The sequence below is a fragment of the Elaeis guineensis genome, chromosome 3 (assembly GCF_000442705.2).
Source record: "Elaeis guineensis isolate ETL-2024a chromosome 3, EG11, whole genome shotgun sequence".
Lineage (NCBI taxonomy): Eukaryota > Viridiplantae > Streptophyta > Magnoliopsida > Arecales > Arecaceae > Elaeis > Elaeis guineensis.
The window spans coordinates 109,317,293-109,336,485 of record NC_025995.2 but is presented as its reverse complement, the minus strand read 5'-3'; the positions used below and the strand labels follow the sequence as shown (position 1 = coordinate 109,336,485).

General features: G+C 37.4%; 2 protein-coding genes across 6 annotated transcripts in view; one reads left to right on the top strand and one right to left on the bottom strand.

The window, feature by feature from the left end:
* Positions 1–14,832, top strand: part of LOC105041008 (uncharacterized) — a 52,421-nt gene extending 37,589 nt beyond the window's left edge. The window contains exons 1-5 of one of the 4 annotated variants that reach the window (XM_073254351.1): positions 1,495–1,920; positions 5,350–5,417; positions 7,668–7,804; positions 12,078–12,683; positions 14,454–14,832. In XM_073254351.1, coding sequence (XP_073110452.1) covers positions 1,737–1,920; positions 5,350–5,417; positions 7,668–7,804; positions 12,078–12,642 — 954 coding nt within the window. In that variant the 5' untranslated portion in view covers positions 1,495–1,736 and the 3' untranslated portion in view covers positions 12,643–12,683; positions 14,454–14,832. Of the gene's footprint in view, positions 1–1,494; positions 1,921–5,349; positions 5,418–7,652; positions 7,805–12,077; positions 12,684–14,453 lie in introns of those variants that run through there. The other 3 variants (XM_010917788.4, XM_073254352.1, XM_073254350.1) reach the window with 3 other exon arrangements.
* A 1,890-nt stretch (positions 14,833–16,722) lies between these two features.
* Positions 16,723–18,967, bottom strand: LOC105041009 (major pollen allergen Ole e 10). Of its 2 annotated transcripts, XM_010917791.4 has the most exons (4): positions 18,573–18,957; positions 18,080–18,108; positions 17,651–17,885; positions 16,723–17,549 (listed from the first exon to the last, which is right to left on the bottom strand). In XM_010917791.4, exons 1-4 carry the CDS (start codon positions 18,637–18,639, stop codon positions 17,524–17,526), a joined length of 357 nt encoding a protein of 118 aa, XP_010916093.1. In that variant the 5' UTR covers positions 18,640–18,957; the 3' UTR covers positions 16,723–17,523. The 2 variants fall into 2 exon arrangements, with proteins under 2 accessions (XP_010916093.1, XP_073110454.1); XM_073254353.1 differs by having other exon boundaries at positions 16,723–17,885; positions 18,573–18,967.
* Between the last annotated feature and the right edge of the window lie 226 nt (positions 18,968–19,193).

Sequence of the window (19,193 nt, the reverse complement as noted above, 5' to 3'; positions counted from 1 at the left end):
ACTAACCAGACCGATAGTACTACTTTTGATCAGAGCCCAACTGAAGCTAGGATTTTTTTTTTTTAATCTCGATCGGTGTTATGTCACCATTTGCGATCCTAGTCTAGTTTGAGCAAGGATTTGTCATCTTGACAATCCTTGGGACAGATTCCATAGGTGTCAACCTCAACCCAGTTTGAGTTGGGACATTTCATCCCAGCAGCCATTGTGACAGATTCTATGGCACGGTTGTGAGCTGTGAAAGCTAGATATCATGCATTTAAAACCATTCCAAGTAGTTAGATTTTCGTACATGGCATATGTGTGCATAAATATTTGAGGCCTGTGGGATGTATGTAGTTTGGTCTAGCTGCCATCATCTTGTTGCCCCTCCTTGGGCTTCAAACTCGGGTCGCCAAGCTTTGCATATTTAGCTGTTTTGCATGCTAGTGGAGCTAGTTGATGCGTTCAACCATCAAAATAGTAAAAATAGATAGAGAGACATCAGATTTATTCATAATTGCAAGTATGCAACAATGATGAACAAATAAAGTAGATGCAAAAAATCAATTCTAGGGGCAGAACTAGGGCAAACAGAGGTCAAAATGGAAAGAGCATTCATGAGAACATATTTAGGAAACCAGTTTGAATTGGTTCAAAATCAGTTAAAAAAGGGTGAGCTGGGCGGTAAAAAACATTAGATCGTTTTGGCCTTATTGGTTAGTGCAGCTGAGTTAGTTAATTTAAGATGCTAATGTGGCAAATGTAACAGATAACATTATAGATGATGTGATGATATGCCAGCTGACATGGCTGATGATGTGTTTGCGGACTTGGCAAGATGTCATATCATTATATCAAGCCATTGCTAGCATGACAGTTTGCATAGCTGATGATGTGCCCAGTTATTTTAATCCAAACATATCAGGTTTGGGCCCGTCTGTCTAATTGTATCCAGATCAGAACCTGAATTCATGGTAGTTTAAGTTAAACAAATTGGATCAAGATTTACGAGTTAAATTTTTCTTTCAAATCCATCAGACATGAATTCAATCCACTCTCCCTCTCCTTCCATGTGAGGGTTTGGATCCAGGCCCTAAATGTGGATATGGCGATGGCACTAGTAAGGAGGTAGCAACAGACAAAGATCGGGCCAAGATCTTTATGGCAAGTCCACACCCTACGTGCCACATGTTCAGGTCTGGCCAAGATCGAATTCATTTACTTTAGATGAGAACCAGATCCAAAATATTTTAAAGGCCTACATCATGTGCTTGAGTCACATATCTATTAGTCTGGTTCTCTGGGTCGCCACTGGTTCTCTTGGTGGCAGCGCCAAAATCCGAGTACTAGTTCGCGGGCTGCAGGATGGTAGGACGGGTCAAGCCTGGACTCGGCAAACCGAGCCAAACTTAAAAGGGCGGTGGACTAATGGTCTGAAACCTTATTCTGAGAATCGGAATGTGCGGAAACTTATCCGACAGAATAAGTTATTTATATCGTAGCTTTCGACCCAAAGAAAGGTTAAAAAAACTATTTCCAGTATTGGCATATCTTATGGAGATGGAGGGAAGGCTCTCCGCGCCCAACCCTAGCCGATGATCTTTCGATTCTTGATTTCGATTTAAGCCCCTTTGCTACGAAATCCCAAATCCAGCCCAAGAAACGGTATCCAATCTTTCTTGCTGCTGCTGCTCCTCCGACACGCTCCTCACGCTGGATTTAGTATCTGTTGGATTACGATTGGATGTTTATAAATGACGTCCGCGTCCCAGTCAGAAAACCCCCAACAACAGCAGCAGATCGATCACCAGCTGCAGCCGGGCGGAAGCGCCACTGCGTCGCCTGTTGCTGCCCCACCGCCGCCCAGCGGGAAGCTCTCCTTTGAGGAGATCTCCAAGTACTTCTCTCTCCCCATCGCGGAGGCCGCATCTAACCTCGGTACTTCTTTTTTCCTATTTTGCCTTTTGATTTCTGTTGCAAGAATTCAATTTTAGGGTGTTTCTTTTTTGGTTTGATGTGTTCGAGCGAAGATCTCTTCTTTTGACGTTGAGAAGCTTGGATTTTTCTCGTGTTGACATGTAGTGTCCTGATCATGTCTTTTTTGTCTTCGAGAAGTTCTTGGATTGGTTTTTCTTGATTCTTTGGCTGACGAAAGATCTAATCTTCTGAGGTGGAGAAACTTGGATTTTTCTTCCATTGGCATGTAATGGCTTGCTTATGTCCTTTTTTTTGTCTTCTAGAATTTCTCAGATCTGTTTTCTTTGTTCTTTGGCGGATCATTAGCTTCAAAATTCCTTCTTGTTGTGGGAGATGGCTTGAGGCATTTCTTGAACTAAAAATTGAAGGTGTACAACTTGATTTCCCCCCTTTTCTTGCTCCATTCTGTTTGCTTTCATTATCATTGTTGTCAGAATGCTTCATTGTTCTTTTGCTGGAGGAAAGCGAAACATTTGTGCTTGGCAATGTTAAAGACGGTTTCTTGTTTTTCTTAGACCCAATTAAATATATGAGATTTCTCTTTAAATCATAGGCAAGATTGTTAATGATGATAACTGATTGTAGTGTTCAAGAGCATGTTTTTTAATCATACTAGTGAAATGCCGCTTTTGTCAAGAGAACATCGTGAAAGGCTGAAACCATCCCGATATTCATTCAATGACATGTTAAAGTGCAAATATGATATTGCTATGGATGATATGTATGACTTGAAAGTTACTCACATGGTTCAGATCTTAACTGTTACTAAGATCCATTGACCTATTTAGCTTAGTCCTAAGAGTTAAACTTAAGGCTCGTTTGGTTCGTGGGGAGAATTATTCCTCACTAGAATGTTTTTCCTAGAAAGCTGATTTCTAGGAATATGATGTCTAGGAAAGTGGTTTTGGCATGCTTGATTGACCATTGGAAAGTGGCACATTGCAAAGTGCCTTATATTTGGTTGAGCATCTATGTTCTTAGAAAAGCTATATAAAATACATATTATATCCTTAATAAAAGAAAAAATCTTACTCGATTCTATTCATGGTTTTAAGGGCACGTTTGGTAAAAAAAGGATCCGAATTTTCTTCTTGTGGACATGGGTTTTTCTTTTTGCGAAATATGAGAAGTTTATACCCATGGGAATGCGACTTTCCAATCTCTCTCTCTCTTTTGAAAACTCCAACCAAACAAGAGGGGTTCCTTCATTTTCTTGTTGACCATATTTTCCCCCTCTTCCCATGAACCAAACGAGTCCTAAGAATTTGTTTTCCACCATAGAGATACCAAATCATATTTGCCCCCATTATGTTCTAGGGCATAGGATGCTATTTTAATTTATCTTTTTTCTTTGATTCGAGTATCTTTTTTTTTATTAAAAGTCTCATTTATTCTTTTTATTAGATTCTCTATTGTATGGCTTTTCAGTTGGTTGAGAGATAGAAAGGAATGAAACATATTAAACAAATGAAAATTTTAACCTCATTGCTTCTGGATTAATGCCCAGAAATGAATAGGAAAGAGAAAGGAGGAAAACTAAGCAGAACCATCTTAGAATTATGTAGATTTTGGATTAATCTTTTGTTTCCCTTTTTGAGTGCCTGATTTGATCTACATCATTTTTGTTTTGTTTAAAAATTGCTGTTTTCAGGTTTCTTTGTTTTTAATAAGTATGATCCTAATTATTTCAAATGCTCCGTCTTGCTTCCTCTCACTTTCTAGGTTCACACTTCGTTCCTGCTCGTGCTTCGTGCAACTCTAGTTGAGACAAGCTTTTGTTATGTTTGAGACTTTTTGAAGGTTTGCTATCCCATCATTTTTCAGAACAAAATTGACCACAAATCAATAACTGAAAAAGGAAGGAGGCAATTTTTGGGCTTTGTGGTTTTCATGTGTTGGAAATCAGTTTGAATCTTTTGACATATTGAGGAATGATTTGAATGCATATAAGAGTTGAAAATAGGATTTTTAATATATGTTTTAGATCAGACTAGCTTCATAACATTTATGAATTAACTCAAATTAATAAAGGGGGAGCAGAAGTTGAAGAGGAGACACATTTATTGCTTTGATGTTTACATAGGAACTCAGGCCACAAATTTTCAATTCTTCTCATTCTATGGTCAATCAGATGGATTCTCAAGTCATATAGTAGTGTGGAGCCTCAGTTTAATTTTCTAAGCTACCTCACTTAACACTGCCCATTATGATAGCTATATAATTGAAAAACTTAGTCATAGATGTATTTTTGAAAACTTCTGGTATGTGAAGCTGAAGAAGTGAGCCCTCAATTACAATTCAGAATTATAGAACCTTCAACTGCAATTCAGAATTGTGTAACACAGCCAATTTTTATTCTTGTTAAACAACCTTAATGACATATCATGCTGACTGTAGAAACATTTGCATAGTCATGAAAAGGCATAAAAAAAAATAATTTATAATAAATTACTTAGACTTTTTATGTGATTGAAATTGTTATTTATTGCAGTTCCAATGGTCATGGTTATTGTCATCTTGATCAATGATATCCACGTTAGATGATTGTTTTTAGGTAAGGAAGGTATACTCAGTGTTAGGCACCTATGATGTGGTACTATAGTATGCCCTTCCAGAAATATGCTGAATTCAAAATAGAAGGACAGATGCTATTAAAAAAAAAAGGTTCTTTAGGTTACTGCATATCACATTGACCGTATGTAGGTAGAAGAAGTAGAAGTGGAAGGGAGAAGGGGAATGGGTTGGTGTGGTAGAGGATGGAGTGAGAGGCAGGGAGGGATAGGAGGAAGTTGGGGGTGGAGGGGAAGGAGATATGGAAGGCCAGAAGTTGATTGGACACTGGTCGGATGCTCCTAGATGGAGCCAGAGGTGTGGAAGGCCAAGCAAAATGAGTTTTGCAAGTTTCTGGAAGGGGGAGTGATCCAACTTAAAGTCAGATGGAATTCAAAGAGGGTGCCATTGTTGGATGTAAAAATAAAATAGAGAATAGAAGGAATGGACTCTATTTTGCAACTGAAAGTTAATAAGGTCAAAATGCCCCTTCCACTCAAATGTTGTTTGTGAATATCCTAATTTAGAAGAGCAAAAAAATATTCATTAGTTTTTAGTGCCAAATTGAAACGACTGAAATTTGTTGCTACTGGATCAAAAATTTGAATATGCTATTCTGTTAATTGGCCAAATTTCCTTGTGTCTCTTGAAACTTGCTAGACTTGTTTAGTAGGTAATCAACAATAAGTTGTAGAATTTCTTTGTGCGAATTTCTCCTTCCAAAATGCTGTAATTTAACTGTAGATTCCAAAATGGTGGGAAGGAGACTTGTTGTGTTATGTTAAATGTTGACATCTGTGTCGTATATATAATGGAGTTTGAATAATGTGCTTTTTGCAGGTGTTTGTACTAGTGCATTGAAGAGAATATGCCGTGAAAATGGTATTATAAGGTGGCCATATCGTAAGGTCTGTCCAATCCATAAGATGTATTTTGTTCGTATCCAATACTGCATTATTTCTTGTTTAGGAATACCATCATCTCATACTGATTATGATTTATGGGTTAAAAATACATAGAAATTTTTTAAGTATTTTCCATCTATTATGCTCATATTGTAAAATGGCCTTCTTTTAAAATGATATGTTTTTGTAAATAGCATGAAAATAAACTTTCTTAGTTATAACTTGCTAGCTGGAATCTTTATCTAAGATGCCCTCCTCTCTGGAATCTTGCTTTCTAAGAACTTCCTCTGTTCTTTTCTTTTTCCTTTTCTGAATGCTTTTCTTACCCTCCACACTTGTATGCGCTAATGGTTTAGTAGCTAGATGCTATGTCATATGTGCGCATCATACAAAACTACATATATAGACACCTGCACATGTACATCAATTGATACAACAGTGAGAGAGAGAAAGAGAGAGAGAGAGAGAGAGAGAGAGAGATGTGCTTTAGGTTGACTTCTATTTGTGATGTGATATGCTCTAGCAAGCTTAACACTTGAATTTTTTTCTATTCAACCAATGCTGATTTATCTAACTTTTCCTAGAAGATTTCATTGTACTTTCTATATAAATTAGAGACATTTTTATGCTAAACAAAGTCTAATCCTACGGATTCTGCATGAATACTGCTTCTAATGCATGGTATATATTGCTTCGAATAAATGATTTATCATCTAGAAACTTGGAATACTGGATACAAATCATTTCTTCATACCTTCCATCTATAATTTTTATTTCAGTGGATTCCTTTTAACCATTTCAACACCCTGTATAATTCATAATGATATATGCACATAAATGTGTATACGTTTGATCATAATGAAATTGGTAAATATTTGAGATCATTGTTAATATCTTGAATGAAATTAGAATCAAAGTGGGATTCATATCAAGATTAGGGATAAGATCAAAAATCTTGTATACAAAGAATGCCGTACCGTGCCGAACCGTCCAGTACGGGGCACGTCGAACCGTACCGGCGGAGAACCGAGATTGTTTCGGCATGAAAAACGGCACATGCCGGTGCCGGAGAAGAAAAGAGAGAAAAAGAGGAAAAGAGAGGAAGAGAAAGAGAGAGAAAGAAAAAGAGGGAGGGGGGTCCGCTGGCGGGCCGTTGTGGCCGGAGGGCCTCCGGCATAAACACCTCCCGCAGCTCTGCGGCGTGAAACAGGGGCGATCTTCCCCTGTTTTTCATATTTTTTTAAAAAAATTATTTTTTTAAATGAAACCGACATGGGGTTTGCCGGCTTCACTTAAGTGATGCCGGCAAACCCAGTGCCGGCTTCATTTAAAAAAATATTTTTAAAAAAAAATATGAAAATTGGGGCGAATCGCTCCTGTTTCATGCCACGGAGCCGTAGGGGGCATAAACGCCGCCTCCGGGCCACGGCGGCCTGCCGGAGGCCCTCCGACGGCCCTTTCGGCAGAACCCCCTCCCTCTTTTTCTTTCTTCTTCCCTCTCTCTCTCTCTCTCTCGATTTCTCTCTTTTTCTTCTCCGGTTCGGCTCCATTTTTCTTCGTTGGTTTGCTTCGGTTTGGAACGGAACGGAAACGTGCCGAACCGTACCGTCGGCCGGCCGATCCGGCCGCCGGTACCGGTTCCACAAACCTTACTTGTATAGTTCAGTCTGTGATCATATGACTGGGTACCATCATGCTAAAGATGGACAGATCACCTGTCTCATTATGTTCTTTTAATTTCATTCCACTTCATTGGGGAATGTGATCATTCAAACTGATAAAATAAAAAGGACGCTAGCATTAGAAATGTACCATCTGTTCCAACAGAAGGACTCTATTTGCTGTTAGATCAGGTAAAAGGCACATAAGATGTGACAAAGATTTTAATGAAATTGATCCACTTAATCTGAAATTTTAGCTGCTACTTATGAGCATCTTCAGCATGATCTCAAACCAAATTTCAGTTAGATCAAACAACCATTGACTTGCTTATTAACATAATAGTACAGAAAAGCTTTTCTAACAAAAGATTCTTGATGATTTCTTGTTCTTTCCTTTACGGTAAATCTTTTTATAGCTCCCACTCAAAAAGTTCTCTTTAGCGCATGATAGTCATGTCATCAGCTATCACAGCTCTGTTGGTTCTTGAGAGCCTTTTCTGGTGGGGTACGATTTTCATTCCCCCCCCCCCCCTTTTTTTTTTATGGTATTGCAACTTATGAACTTCATGTTCCTTAGTTCCTTGCTGGGAAGACTGTGGAAGATATCAGAAAGGATGCTGAAAGAGAGAGAAATAAAGAGCTAACTGAGTTGCCAAAGATAGCGAACCAAAGAACTGATGTTTCAAAAGTGATGCCTTCAACGTCTGTTGGTTCATCATCAACAACCTAGTGAGCAAAGCTGCCTTACTGTTTTAGTGCAAAAAAACTCTTCATTTTTATTTTTATCTGACAATGTTTAACATAATGCAACATATCTTTTGTCTGTACATGACTGCTTTGTCAAGTTAGTATCTTTTACACATTTCAGTGCTTCTTCCAGTACTTAGAATGATACACCTTACAATGTAGCATACTGGTTCATTTGAAAATTTCCCCATCTGTTAAAATTATCTTTTTCTGAAAATATATGAATCACAAGGAGATCTTTCTCCCGAAACAATAAAGACAACTAAAAGATACTGGCTCTTTTCTTTTGATATTGATGTTAAAAAGTTTTGCACCAATCTTGGATAACTAAATACACTACTGATAGGGGCTAAATTTATCTCTCAGAGTCTCACCATTTTAATTTATTTCCTGAAGTTCTCATGCTTAGTTCTGTATCCCCCGAATTAATTACATAGAAGGGTAGCAACAATTATTAAGTGTTTAACAACCTTTTAGAATTTTATTAACCGATCCGATATCAACTATTGTGATCAAAAGTTTAGATAAATGGACAGTCTCTCATTTTAATGATTTGTTTGGTCAAGTCATTAAAGATGTCCAGAACGATTAGAAAAGAATATCTAGAGAGAGTAAGAAAGGTATTTGCTTTTGTTCTCAGAAAACTAAAATAGGCAAAGAAAGACCAAATTTTCAATTGGTTTAAGTGCTTCATATTGCTTTTTCAGTTCTGTGTACTAAGCATCATAGAGCTCATTTTTTCAAAAAACTAGGTGCTTTCAAGCTATTAGATGTTATTTTTATTTTAGTGCGGTGAACCCCACGTTCTGTGCACGCAATATGTGTTAGCTATTTGTGAATGTAACTTGTAATTTGACGTTGTAACTATGTGATGAAAGTGTTTTAGCAGGCAACTGCAACACGTAGATGCTCAGAGGACTGCATAAAATTAGTAAAGTGTCGGTTTCTAGATGAATTATGTTGAAAAATAGATTAAAATAGGAATATATGTACATATGACTAAAAAAAATTGCAATATGCTAGGAAAAAATCAAAGGAAATAAAAGGTAAATTAAAGAAACAGTTAAGTTTATTTTGTGGATTTACTGTAATCTACAAAATGAAATGTTAGCCAGTAAAATTATATTTTTCCAAACAAATTATATAAATGATCATTCAAAAGGCATGCTCAATTATTTCAAGTAATTTAATCCTATGGATAACTTTATAAATGGTGAATATGATGTTGGAAATTAACAACTAAATCAGAACCTACTGAAACTTGTAGCTTGGGGTTTGGGCACCGGTGAGAAAGACCATGATGTTGCAATTTGCTGATTTGACATGAAACTTCGATCCATTTTAAGGAATAGTGTAAATCCTGCCATCTATGTGTAGGCAGCAATTGGGGCCTGCCTGCATGATTGCGTATAATGGCTGGCTAGGTAATTCCACCCTAAGCCTGCATATACAGATAGCACCCTTCATAACCTTGAGTTGCATGCTAGGGACTCAGCGCTCTGTGATATACAGTGCCTGGAGGATATTAGAGAAAAAGTTCTTGTGAAAATAAATGGACTAACATCATGAATAAGAAACTAGCTGAAAGAGGAATTTCAGAGCTATTTGATGTTATACCAGAAGCTATATCAAATGAAATTATGATATTCAATTTGCCTTTCCTTTTCATTTCCTTCTTAGTCTTATAGAGGTGTAACTATTTTGTTAACTATATTTCTCTGTGACAGAATTATATAAGCTCTAATGATAAAATAAGCAAAGTGTGCATTCTGAATTTCTTGTTCTGCAAAATTTGTTATTCTCTCTTTGGCCAAATATTTTTTTTTTATTCAGATAAAATATCCATTGCTGAAAGATATTTACATATTCTTGAGTGAGACTGCTAGGACCTATTTGGTTGCCTATAACTGAAAATGCCATTTAGGTGGAGGTGCATGTTGTTGTGATATTAGTACTTAAAGTTACAAGTCTAGTGTTTGGCTCTCTGCTAGTACACAGAATAAATAAAAATTGTTTGGCTGGATATAATTGGGTGATGTACTAAAATTGGTAGGTCAATAGAACATGAAGTAATAAATTATTGTAGGAAGTCATAGTAACATATATTTAGTATATTGAATTCCTCAAATAGTTCAGACAAGGCAAGGTGCTTATGGTGATTGATATATGTAATAGCATAAATTTATACAAGATTATTATGAATACATAAGTAAACTTCAAAGCAACTAGAATGTTATAATGATGTACTATATTTGGCCTAGGATCAAGTTACGCATGGTGTAACTCTTATAGAGTTATGTCTTTTTCTGAATTGGGCAATAGGATCTCATATTGATGACTCAAGCCATCTGATGTGATCTATTAACTCTAAACTGCTTGTATACTAAAAATCATATGATTTAGAGACTCTCAGCCTGTTAATTAAGTGGTCAAAAAATATATTATTTCATATGAATTGTGTAATTTTTTATTACTTGATGTATAAGCTAGGGGTCTTCAAATCATATGGATTTTATTGTGTAAGCAGTTTAGAGAAAGTAGATCAAATTCAATGACTCGGATCATGGAATGCCGAAACATCCGAATCGGATGGTTCGAGGCATGCTGAACTATACCAGTGGTCAATTGGTGTGGTTCAAGATATGCCAAACTGTACCGACGGCCAATCAATGCGGTTTAGGCATTCGATTCGAAACATCTGTGAAAACAGAGTGAGGGAGAAGGAAAGAGGAAGAAAGAGAGGGAGGGCGGGAAGGAGATAGAAAGGCTGGTGATGGTCTCTCGAGGCTTCACTATGAATCACGTTAAAAAAAAATGAACAGGGGTGGGTTGCCCCTATTTTGAATGCGTGGCATCTGCGAAGTAGATTTTCATCATTCGGCAGTTACTCCCTCCCCCTCTCTCTATCTCTCTCTAATCTCTCGCGGAGAATCGAGGAGCCTCGGAGACCTCGACACCCTTCTAGCGGTCACTGCTGGCGTCTTCGCTAGCCTCCCTTTCCTTCACTCTCCCCCTCTCTTTCTCCCCGGTTCTCCCTCGTTTCCATTTTAGTTCGGATCTACTACAGTCTGATACGAATGAATACTGATTCATAGCGTCGGTCGGCCGGCATGGGATCCCATTCCAAGTCGATGAACCTTAGCTCGAATCATTGATGTGGGACCCCCATCGTCCAATTCAAAAAGAGGTGTAAATTTATAACAGTTACACCAGATGTAACTAGAACTTAACCCATTATATTTTATATTATATAAACTTATCATGATAATGCATTTGCTACTATTATGATTTTATAATATTAATAATAGTATACATACTAATATGTAATTATACCTTAACATGTTGGTTATAAATGTACATACCAATTTTTTAATATTTTCATTATTATATTACTAATTTAATTTTCTGTTATAACAATTTTCTACATTGCAATGACAAAATGTAATATGTGAAGTAATATATTAAATAATACCTTATTAAAAGTAGCGGTAAAATTATAGTAATTTGTTATATATTAAGATCCATATATCATTATATAAAACTATGAAACTGTATGGTACTAATCCTGATTGCTTTGGTGTCACAATGGTTACTTGCACAACTTTTGTAGTTCAACCTAAAATCTCTTTTGCTGTTGGCCAAAATGCTGTAGTTGAGTCAGTAGTATGGTTACATGTTGGATGTTGAACTATATGTCAAATCATATGATAGATCAGTAAATTAAATTGCAACAAATTCAGTTATATGAAACCAGGAAGGATCTTAGTTGAGACCAATGAAATAAAAAGAAATGAAGATTGTAAAAAAGAAAAACTTTATAGTCTAACAGCTAGAGAAGCTGGAGCATTAGGAGAAATGATTAAGAAATCAGTTGGTCGATGATGATTCACTGCTCATTAGCTGATATGCTTCTGCAGATGAATACACCAGAGCACTACTCATTTGCATCAAGAAAGCGATGTGTTTTAGCTTACAGTCCTTGTGCTTCACCTTATCATTTCCATTTTCTTTTTTTTTATCACAATAACATGTAAAGTATCATATCTCTGTTGGCCCGTGGTGGTTTCTTGTTGGTGCAACTGCATTATACAAAATGATGTGAGCCACTTCTGTTAGTTGAAGATGTACAGGTTTTTATTCTTTTGTTGAAAAATGCATGGTTATTTTTTGCTGTTGGTTTATTTGTGTAGATTAGATCGTTCAGATGATGTGTGGTTCTTTTCTCTTGTCTAACCTTGTCTTGTTTTAAATTTAGTGGCAATCAAGTTCAGAACAGAGCACCAAGTGTCACGCAAGGAGCACTAAAATTGCAGCAAGGAGTTCCCATGCCAGGACATGTTTTGCAATCACAAGGAAATAAGTTTTCACAAACTAATTGGCCCAATATGATCCAGTATAGAGGCATTCCTACCTTCATGGATGAATTTAAATATGGATTTCCAGCAAATGGCTTGTCATCTGTTTCTGTCAAATGGTGGGGAAGTGGCAACAAGGAAGATACTGAAAGGATGTTGCCAGAAGAATCTGGAACCATAAAAGAGGAGAATAAGGAACCTCACGAGTTATCAAATGAAACCTCTAATGGTATAGTGAAAGATGATCACCCTGACCATAGTACACAGGATGTTGCCTCTGTAACTGGGCCAACTACTTCCTTTTGTTCTTTGAGAAGAAAAGCTGTAGAACATGGCTGCGAAACACTGAAGGGTGGAATTTCTAAGGGCTACACAAGTTACAAGTTGGGCAAAAGACAAAGATTAGCATTACTCCAAGTATTCAAATCATCATTACCAGATCAATGGATGGATGCCTTTTCTTGATCCAAGGCTGTCCCATAATTCATTATTCATGACTTCTTAAGGTAAGGCCTTTACTCTAAATTCATTATTGACATGTTTCTGTCAGTGTGGGATCGAAGACACTCCCTAAGTACATACATGTTTGATTTGGGATCAAAGACACTTCCACATGGGTCCTCACATTTCTTCTTTAAGCCTTGACATCCTTTCCAAGGAAGGGTGGTCCAACTAGAAACAGAAACACCATAATGGACTAGAGGTCAATCCTAAAAGGGCTCGTGTTGTAGTATCCCTTAGTCCATGTAGGTCATGGGTTGGTTCAGCTCTAATATCATTTGTGATGACTTAGGACCTCATCCAAGAAAGCTACTCATAAAGGTACTTATTAGATCCTTCACTCTGCTCAACTATCCATGACCACCCTACTACAACAATGTGGGAACACATGCCTATATGAGTCCTTGCACATGCAACATCCCTCCACTGGGGTCTTAGACTTTAGGTCATCTTCATCAAGAGAATACTTAACAAAAGAAGCATTTATTTTCTTCACCTTTTAATCAGTGTCTTGCTTTTTCATTTTATTATCAAAATAAATCTTAAGTACATGTCATGCACTTGTTTATCATGCTTATCCTTAACCTAGGACATCACATGACCTTGTATTATATCTAAAATCTAGTATAACTGGTGAGTCCTTGCAGTCCCACATAAATTTAGAAGAAACTAGAAAATACGAAAGCCTAGGAGTTACTACATCATGACCCAGCAAGATTTAGTAGGCTAACCAGCACCTAGGTTGCAACAAAACTAATGCGTAAGTGCACATAGGATCGCTATTACCCAACAATATCTAGTAGGCTAACCACAACCTAGAGACAGAAGAAAACTAGAAAAATAGTCTGAAGTGCCAATGCAATCAACAAAACTCCTTTTTGAGTATGACACTGGGGCACGATGCTAGGCAAGAGATTCCAAAATTTCCTATTGTACAAGTGCACATAATGATTTGGACAGCCTGTCCATCATGTAATCAACGGGCATTCGATGCATAGTGAGAGTTGTAGTTATTTAGATTATAGACCTTGTTAAATATTCACTAATTAACAAATCCATAGATATGATTGATATTTGTAACCACATCAGCGTAAATTCTGGTGCCAAAATTTTAGTGACACATAGAAGTAGTTGCTTCGCAAGGATACCATCCGTAGGTACCAAACTCATTGCACGTCTGTGACTAGAAGGTCATTTTCTCCACTATTGTAATTATCAAGAAGTGTTCAGTCTCTCTCCCGATGCTCCCCCACCCCCGCCCCCAGAAAAAATAAAAGGATGCACTCACACACACTTCTGGATTTATTTCAGTAAAATTTTAAAGGCCAGCTATCTTCAATTGAAACAAACTGTTATGCTTCTTGCAGTTGCGAGTTTAAAGTTGCATCAACTATGCCCTCTCCCTAATTTTCCTTCTCATGCTAGTCTGAGTTTTTCTTGAATTTAAATATATAGATCTGGTATTCAAACTCAAAAGGGATGTCACCTCTTCCGTGCTGTAATTAAAACCTGGGGTTCAAAGAAAAGTTTGCTTACCTGTCTCCATGATGCTATAAATATTCTCCCTGATCTGTGTAAACTAATCCTTTTGTGAGAAGAAAGGAAACTTTCTTGTATCTCTTATCAATTGGCAGTATTGACCATGATCATTTAGATTTTTGTTACCTGGTGGCACAGTCTTGCTAATCATCCTAGTTACAAGTTGGTTTCTGAAGTTTTACCAGTACTGGATTTTTCTGATTAAAGGTTGTCCTGAACATAACGTGTGTCTGCAGGCTTACGCATCCTACCCATGGCACAGGAGTAGAAGCTTCATCTGTGGCGAGCGGCTAATATAATGTTTTTGACTGCTCAGGCACCAAAAGGACATGATCAATGCTATTGTTGCATCCTCGCTTGGTCATTGTAACAAGCATATGGCCTCATTATCATGCTTCTGTTTGATCAGTTTTATCATATCTGAACAGTTTACACCCCATATCCTGGCTACGAATGACAAACAATATTCATTCTGCCAGCTGAGTGCCTTCTCTTCTGCTTGAACTTCTCTAGCCAATATGTGCAGTATTACTCCCGCGGAAGTGTGGGTCATGTGGAAATTCATGAACTTCAGAACAGAACCTGATAATCATAGGAAAAAAAAATCTCATCTTCCATGTGGTGTTGCATTATTTTGTTGTGTAGATGATGAGAGAAACGGCATTACCTTGAAACCAGAATTCATTTTATCCAGCCTATTGAGACCTTTCCACCCTCCGATGGCTTTAGCGTATGGCATATTGATTCATGTCTGAAAGTTTTAACGTAAGTAACATTCTACTACCTTGATTCTGTAGTCTGACCCTTATCTAGTTGTCTTTTGGATATGACGTCATTGCTTGAAGGTATGATTTATTGACCAAGACAATATAATAATCCATAAACTGATTTTTTTTCTCTTATTTTCTGAATATATGTTTACTATTAAGTTGATAAAGTTATTGTTAAAATGACTCTACCTACCATGCCAGATATTAAAAGAAACAGAGAAAAATAGCATGACATACATTTTCCAGGAGGAGAAGGACACGATTTTAATATATTGTTTCATAATCTACCCTTGGCTACCATTTTCTACTGTATAATGCATCAACCATCACTCAGATCGGATTTATGATCATCTTTAATTAGTAAAGTAGAAAGAGATTTGTTGTCAGTATTTTCTAAACATTTGTTGCACACTCTGGAGAGATTATTCAGAAATTTGTATATTAAATTCACTCATTCACATAAAATATGCATAGAATAAGATAAACTGCTAATTCATACATCTTTACTTTAAACCTAATAAAAAGAGCTATAGTCAAAATACACATGGACATTAGCGCCATTTTCTCTTGCTAAAGATTGGCATGTAGTGACTCTTATAGTTCTAGAATGTTTTTTTCGGTTGTTGCCTCATTGACTTGGGAAGGAGGCAAGCTCAAAAAAGAACTTTAGGACAAATCCTTTCTGCAGAAGAGGTTTTGCTAGAGTGGTTTTTCTCGCCTCTGAAGTAAAAAGCATTTCCTTCTGTTCTTTTTAATTTAGTCTTTGGATGTTGTCGTGTTGGATATTTTTGAAAGCTGAGATTGTTTTACAATATTTCTTTCACTTTATATTACAATTATTTTGACTGTATTAATTTCTATTTTTAGTTTTGCCTCCAATATATTTGTTTTATTGTTTCTGGTTGTTTTGAGAGAAATGAACAAATCCTATCATCTTTCTCCCATTTAACATCAAATAGCTCCTATAAAGGATCCATCTTCGTTTTCATTTATCAGACGTGTCACAAGGCATTAGTCGCAAGTTTGTTCTATTACATTTCACCATCAGTTTGACTTCTTGAACTCATGATAGCTATTGATCAAAGATATTTCCTACGGCCTGCCCTAAGTTCAACCATTGTGTAGGAGAATATTAGGGTAGGTTTTAAATATAGGATCTTATCATAGTTCAAGTAGTTCGTATTGTTTGGAAGTTTGGTACTTGCATGTAGCATTCCAGCCACTCAACCAGTGTTTACTTGCATACATTAACTGTCAACTCATTTATGCTTATGTTGTTGATATCGAGCATCTCAGACTTGGAGTAACTTTGTTGTGGGTGCTATATATGATGGTGGTATTGTCTTATATCAGGGATGAACATATCTTTTCTATGGTGGTTGGCATGGATTGATCGAGAGTAGTGACTGTGAACCTCTACAAAATTTATAGTGAACGCAATTAACAGTTGAAAGAAAATGAAACTAGATCCCACATAACATTTGTTGGGATGTAATCTTCTGTCTTTTAGTTCCAATGGCAATCTTGACTCTGACGTCGAGTATGATCGATGAGCTTCTTGATCTTAAAGCACCTGTTTTCTCTGAGCCGATAAGAGGTCAAACAAGAATGACCGGTTCGGGGGTCCTACAATTTACTCCTCACGGCTGCCTCCATATCATTTTGCAACGATTCAGCAGAGATCTGATCCTGATACTTATGTTCGAAGACAGGCCTAAATGGTTCCCCACTGCCTAGTATAAATTGGCCAGAAACCGGGCCTAACTTATCAAGAAGGCATTCAGGTGACATGGTCTTGGCTTTTTAAACTGAGAGCTTATGCAACATATACTGATATTATCATATTAAAAAGATATATGTTAGATGATAATAAAGAAAGCATTCATTTAGTAAAAATATTAAAATAGATAAATCAAGTTGCACTGAACGTGAGCTCGGCTAGAGTCCTCTGTGCCAGCTCTCAATCCTCATCAAGCCAAGAACACTAGCAAGCTAGAGCATGGACGGCTCTATCCACAGCTCCTGTTAAATGAGTGGAATCATGGTGCAATTTTATTACACTTGCCATCTGAACACTGCCAGGCAATTCGTAAGATTAAAAATTTCTCACGAAAGTCCACGTTCTGATAAAGAAAAGGTAATGATATATCTATGTTTTTTATTAACCATGGTTGTGGGCATGCTAATCAATCAAGTACATCCCCGTTGCTTTCATGAACATTTGACGGCATTGCCACATTCGCTGTTCAATTTCAGAGAGGAACCATATCCCAGGATGTATATGCTATCTTTATTCGATTATTACCTAAATGAACTATCATTCATCGATAAAAATAAGGCATGCAAAAGTAAATAAGCATAGGAGAAAATGCCAGAAGAGATTGTCCTAATGTGCAATATTCATTGATTCGATCATATATGTTTTTCTCCACTAGCAAGATAACAACAACTCCTTTCTGGATCATTAGAGACAATTGATACAAATGAATGACACCGCTAGTGGGTTGAATGGTGCTGCTGTCATCTTGGTTTTGCATTAGGCATAAGTACAGCTACCGAAACCTGCAAGAGGTGACAAGAAGAAAAGATTAAATTGATTTATTCTGGTGGAAGTTAATTTTGACTGTCAGCTGGTGTAGAAATATAGTCCATCTGGTAATTACTTGGATCAGTTGTTGTGACAAGCCCTGAATTCTTAAAGTGACAATTCCAGTTGTTCCTGCCCCTGCATTGGTAGTACAGGTTCATGGCTATGGAAGCATGGGATATGAGGTTATCTGGGAAGAAGCATGGGCAGCCTCTTTGTATTATACTGCAGTCCACCTGAGAGCACGCATAGTTGATGTTTGCTAGCAGAGTGGCATCATCGGATGAAGGCTTTGCAACACACCAAGTTTTCTGCAAGAGGATAACAACATTACTTACTGATCAATCTTTTATTATCTGTTCCTCCTCTTCTTTTTAAGGGTAGAGTGCTTGGATTGTAACAATATCAGAGCATGTATGTACTCCTCAAAAAAAAAAAAAAAAAAAAATCAGAGGATGTATATAAGCTTTTATATGATAATTATATAGTCGATTTTGAGAATTACCTGTCCTTGCACCAACTGTACTGTTTCCCCTGTTAAAGAACATCAGAAGCAGAGATTACTAAGATGCTTAACAGATTGAAAGCTTGAAGGAACTAGATTCTTGAAAAGAGGGAAACGAACAAAAGAAAACTTGATGGATTATAAGATCAACAACAATGGAACTTATTTCCCGAATGCAAGGAAAACAGAGAATGATCTAATCAGCATTTTGAGTTTTAAAGATCTGTAGAAATCCAAAAATATGGGCGTTCAATAAAAGAAGAGTAAGTGAGCAGCTGGCCATCTGCCAGCCCAGTCATGAGAATCATAAGGCAACCAAATTTAGTTATATATTTAAACGAGAGTCGATTTACTTCGTCACACCAATCTTCCACATTGATGTTTGCTCAAAGGAAAAAAAAAAGAAAAAAGAAAAAAAATCACATGAATGGCTCCATCTCTCTGCATGCTAGATCTCTAGGGAGAATAAGAAGTCCAACAGTAAATTGATTACCTGCAAGCAGGAGCAGTAAAAGAGAGAAGAGTAGGAGAGAGGGAGATGCTTCAACTCTTCTTGCCATTTCTCTACGTTCCTGGCTGTGGAGGGGGAGTGGCGTTCAGTACCGAAGTGAGAACTAAGGGACCCTTTTAAGGTTGCGGGGGAAGGAGCGCAGCCGCAAGTGCAACGGCTATATTCTCGGCCGCGCCTTGGCTTTGACAAAGTTGCGGGTTACCAGAGAGAGCCCACACACCACACTTGATAGAAAAGGCAAGGAACGAGCATAGCACGTGACTGACGTCGTGGAGTGCCAACTTTTTCCCATGCGTGCTTGCGTGTGAGTCTTGTATACACGAGGTGAGTGTGCATACCAGAAACGGGATCATTATGAGGTTGCCAGGGCCTCGTGTTGTTGACATTTATGCTGTGTAGGCACACTGGGACCCATCTTTTTGGATCAATTCGAGAACTGAGGAGCTGGATGCTGACTCGGTTTAGGGCTCGTCCCATTTCCCTGTCATTTAGGAGCCAGTTCTAGCTATCAACTCTCAAGAGCATATCTGATGATCATGAAGAAAGCTTTTCTGAGGAGCTTTTTAGCAGTAGTGGACGATGACAACGGCATATTTCCTCATC

What these genes read in the sequence shown, in the direction of transcription:
- LOC105041009 (XM_073254353.1), bottom strand. Translation starts at nt 18,639, where the DNA reads ATGGCAAGAAGAGTTGAAGCATCTCCCTCTCTCCTACTCTTCTCTCTT. An exon ending in TTTACTGCTCCTGCTTGCAG is followed by an intron (nt 18,109 to 18,572) that starts GTAATCAATTTA and finishes GTTCTTTAACAG; the next exon opens with GGGAAACAGTACAGTTGGTG. An exon ending in TACAGTTGGTGCAAGGACAG is followed by an intron (nt 17,886 to 18,079) that starts GTAATTCTCAAA and finishes ATCCTCTTGCAG; the next exon opens with AAAACTTGGTGTGTTGCAAA.